This window comes from Condylura cristata, unplaced genomic scaffold (genome assembly GCF_000260355.1).
Source record: "Condylura cristata isolate star-nosed mole 26May11 unplaced genomic scaffold, ConCri1.0 scaffold00009, whole genome shotgun sequence".
NCBI lineage: Eukaryota > Metazoa > Chordata > Mammalia > Eulipotyphla > Talpidae > Condylura > Condylura cristata.
In genome coordinates, this window is record NW_004567110.1 from 744,250 (window position 1) to 747,441 (window position 3,192).

The 3,192-nt window shown below is 73.3% G+C and overlaps 1 protein-coding gene across 1 annotated transcript in view; it reads right to left on the minus strand.

The window, feature by feature from the left end:
• JPH3 (junctophilin 3) overlaps positions 1–3,192 on the minus strand; it is a gene marked incomplete at its 3' end in the record, with an annotated part of 23,663 nt that overhangs the window by 19,274 nt on the left and 1,197 nt on the right. Inside the window, exon 2 of the mRNA XM_012722861.1 lies at positions 815–1,244. Within this exon, the coding sequence (XP_012578315.1) occupies positions 815–1,244 (430 nt within the window). The remainder of the gene's footprint in view (positions 1–814; positions 1,245–3,192) is intronic.

A 3,192-nucleotide genomic window follows, 5' to 3' on the forward strand; every position in this document is an offset into this window, starting at 1 on the left:
CCCTCCCCGGCCACTGCTCACCACGCCCTCTCACCCACGCGGAGTCCTGGGCTGGCTGACCCTTCTTGGACTCACCGGCCGGCGAGGCGGCTCCTGACCAGCCGGCAGGGCGCCCACTCGCGGCAGGTGCTGGCCGGGCGGGGGTCCTGGGGTCCTCCGGTCCTGATAGAGGGGCGGCTGTGGCGACACCCCCTTCCCAGCCATCATGGGTGACCGAGAACTAGTTACTTGCTCGGCGCCGGCTCCCTTCCCCTCACGGGCCTCTTCCCTCCCAGGGAGGCTGAGAGCGCCCCGAGGAGGGGCTCGTCTCCCGTCCCCCACAGCTCAGCGCTGGTCCCAGCTGGCTCTCGGGGCGAGGAGCTGGGCGGCGTGGACGGCCGTCCGCCGGGCCAGGACCGCGGGGCGGGAGAGGTGCCGTGGCGGATCGGCCAAGCACCCCCTGGGCCCAGCCGCACCGGCTGTGCGCAGGTGGCCGGACGGGGCTGGCCGTGGCTGGCCTAGGGGAGCCTGCAGGGGCGCCCTGGGGCAGGGGTGCGGCTTTCCGCGCAGGCGCTCTGGCTGGGCTGTGGGCGTGTGTGATCTGTGTGGGCAGCGGGATCTGGGCCGGTGAAGGGATCTGTGTGAGGGGAGGCTGCGTGTGTGAGATGACTCACGTCTTCGGGGTGTGGGAGGGTTTATTTGTGGGGGGTGACTCTGGGTCCCGGGGGCCTGTGTGCAGGGCACCGGGAGGGACACAGCCTGCGAGCGGCCGGGCCCACGGGGGCAGAGGAGACTTGGGAGGCGGGCGCCGGCGGGCGCCCTCGCCTGTGCCCACACTCTGCCGCGGACGGGGCAGGAGTGGCCCTCGCAGATGCCCGGCACAGGCCGGGCCCGCAGGAGCGCCAGCCGGCCACCGGGCTTCTCCTGGCCTCCTGCCCAGGCGTGTGAGGGGCCTGAGAAGGCCAGTGGGGCCGGGGCTCCTTCTGCGCTAAGGTCCCCAGCACACTCGCTGGCGTCCGCACCCGCCCAGCGTGGCCGTGGCGGCCACTTCACCATCACCATCACCACGTCCGGCTGCCGGCTCTGGCCGTGGTCCCGAGCGCATGTTCGCGGCGCGTGGACCATGACCACGTGGTGGTGCGCGGTCCCGCTCCCCCAGCCCTCGGCCCCCGCCCCGCCCAGCGGCTGGGGCATGCCACTGCCCCACGTCGGGGTCACCCGCAGCCGTGGGCGTGGCTGGGCTCGCCTCGGCGGGCAGCGTCCACCTGCAGAGAGGACAGCCCCGGAGGAGGAAGTGAGCCCGGCGCGGGGACAGCGGCTGGGCTAAGGGCTGGGCGCGTCTGCTGCCCTGCGCTGGTCGCCAAGCCCCTCCCCAAGCCGGCACCCAGACGCCCTGGGCCCCCTCCCAGCGGGTGGAGGCAGGGCCCGTGGCCGGAGCTCCGGGGCGCCGCGCCTGGCACACCCACTGGCTGGCGGGGAGACACGGACGCCACTGTCTGGCCCCGCCGACTCCGCTCAGTCTGCTGCTGGCCGGCGGCTTCTCAGAGTCGCTCTCTCCTAAGCAGGACTCTGCTCTGGAAAAGCAGCCCGGTGCCCGTGCCTGGTGGCCACCGCCGGGACGGCCAGTTCGACTCATGTCTTGCACGTGGCCAGCACGGGGGGCAGCTGGCTGGGCCGCGTCTGTGCGCCTGCCTCGGTGGGCCCCGCAGAGAGGGTCCCCGGAGACGAGGCCCCGATGGAGACAGGGGCTGGCCCGGGCGGACCTGCACCCAAGCCCTCCACTCTCGCCAAAGCCCGGCGTTCCCAGGGCCCATCTGTGAAATGGATGCGACCCTGACCGCTCCAGCCACAGTGTTCAGCAGGCAGATGGGGGGCTCGGGCGCGCTGCCTCCCCCCAACCAAGGAGGCCAGGGTGGGTCAGGCGCCTCCCTGGCCAGCATGCCACCAGCCCCCGGCCCAGAACACTCACGGCGCTGCCCTCTCCCCGAGTGGACGCACGAGGCGGACACCGTGGCCCGCTCTGCCCGTGCTCAGAGCCCCAGCACAGGGAGGTGCTCGTGGTTCTTCGTTGGAGAGGACGGAATGCCACGGCACCACAGACGCCAGGGAAGGGGGCTCCTGGGGGCGCCGGACGTCACCCTCGGACACGCCGGGAGTTCCACGGAGAGAGGGGCCGGGCTCGGCTCCCCACGCTCCCGCCGTGGCCGGGGGTGACCACTGTCACCCGGGGGCTGGAGCGGTGGCGCCACATGGCTCCTGCCTCCGGCACCGCTGGGCTCCTCTGGACGGCCCGGTCCGCAGAGCCTGGCTCAGCCCTGGCTGGGGGTCGTGAGCACGGTCCCCGGGCACCCAAGAAGCCCAGCTGGGAGCGCCAGGCGGCACGGCCACCCACCTAGCCACCCACTGTGCGCCCGGCCTGCAGCACCACGCGCGCCCACCTCCGGGGCCCAGGCACTGGAGAGGGCTGCCGGGGCCTCCCGCCCCAGGCCGGGGAGCTCTCCAAGCTGCTCCGTGAAAACAAGGCGGCACAGAGGAGGCCGCCTGGGACCGGGCTGGGCACGGCGGTGACAAGCGGCAGCATTATATAATTAACTGCCCCACACCCCTCCTCCCTGTGGGCAACAAGGAGCCCTGCCTCGTAGTTGCATAAGCCAAAATAATAATTACTCTCCAGCCCTGCTGCTCCCGGTGTGGCCCGTGGCCGGCCGGCGCTCAGCCTGGCCTCCTGCAACTCGGGCGGCCAGCGCCAGCGGGCGGGGAGAAGTCACAGGCGTGCGGGGTGCTGCGCCCGCTCTCTCCCAGAGGTGCCGGAGCGGGGAGGCCGGGGAGGCCGGGGAGGGGCAGGTGCGCTGAGGTGCATTTTCCCAGCAGCTCGCAGGGGCAGGGGCAGGTGGGGCCGGGTGAGCCGCTCCGGCCTGGCGGCCTGGCGCTGCCGGCTGCCGGCGTGTGGGATGGAGGCACCAGCGGCTCCGGGCTGCTGGGAATGGTGCAGCCCCTGGAGGGCGAGAGCCCTGGCTCGGCACCGACGGGCCTCCCCCTCCCGCCAGCAGCTCCCGGGCACCGGCGTCCAACCACCTAGAAGTTTATTGCCTTGTTGTGCTGCTGGGGCCCCATCCCGCCTCCAGCGCCCCGCGCCCCTTCCCATTGGCGCGGCGCGGGCGGGCGCTGGGCCGAGGGGCCCCTCCGCCCGCAGACGAGGCGCCGAGCTTGGAC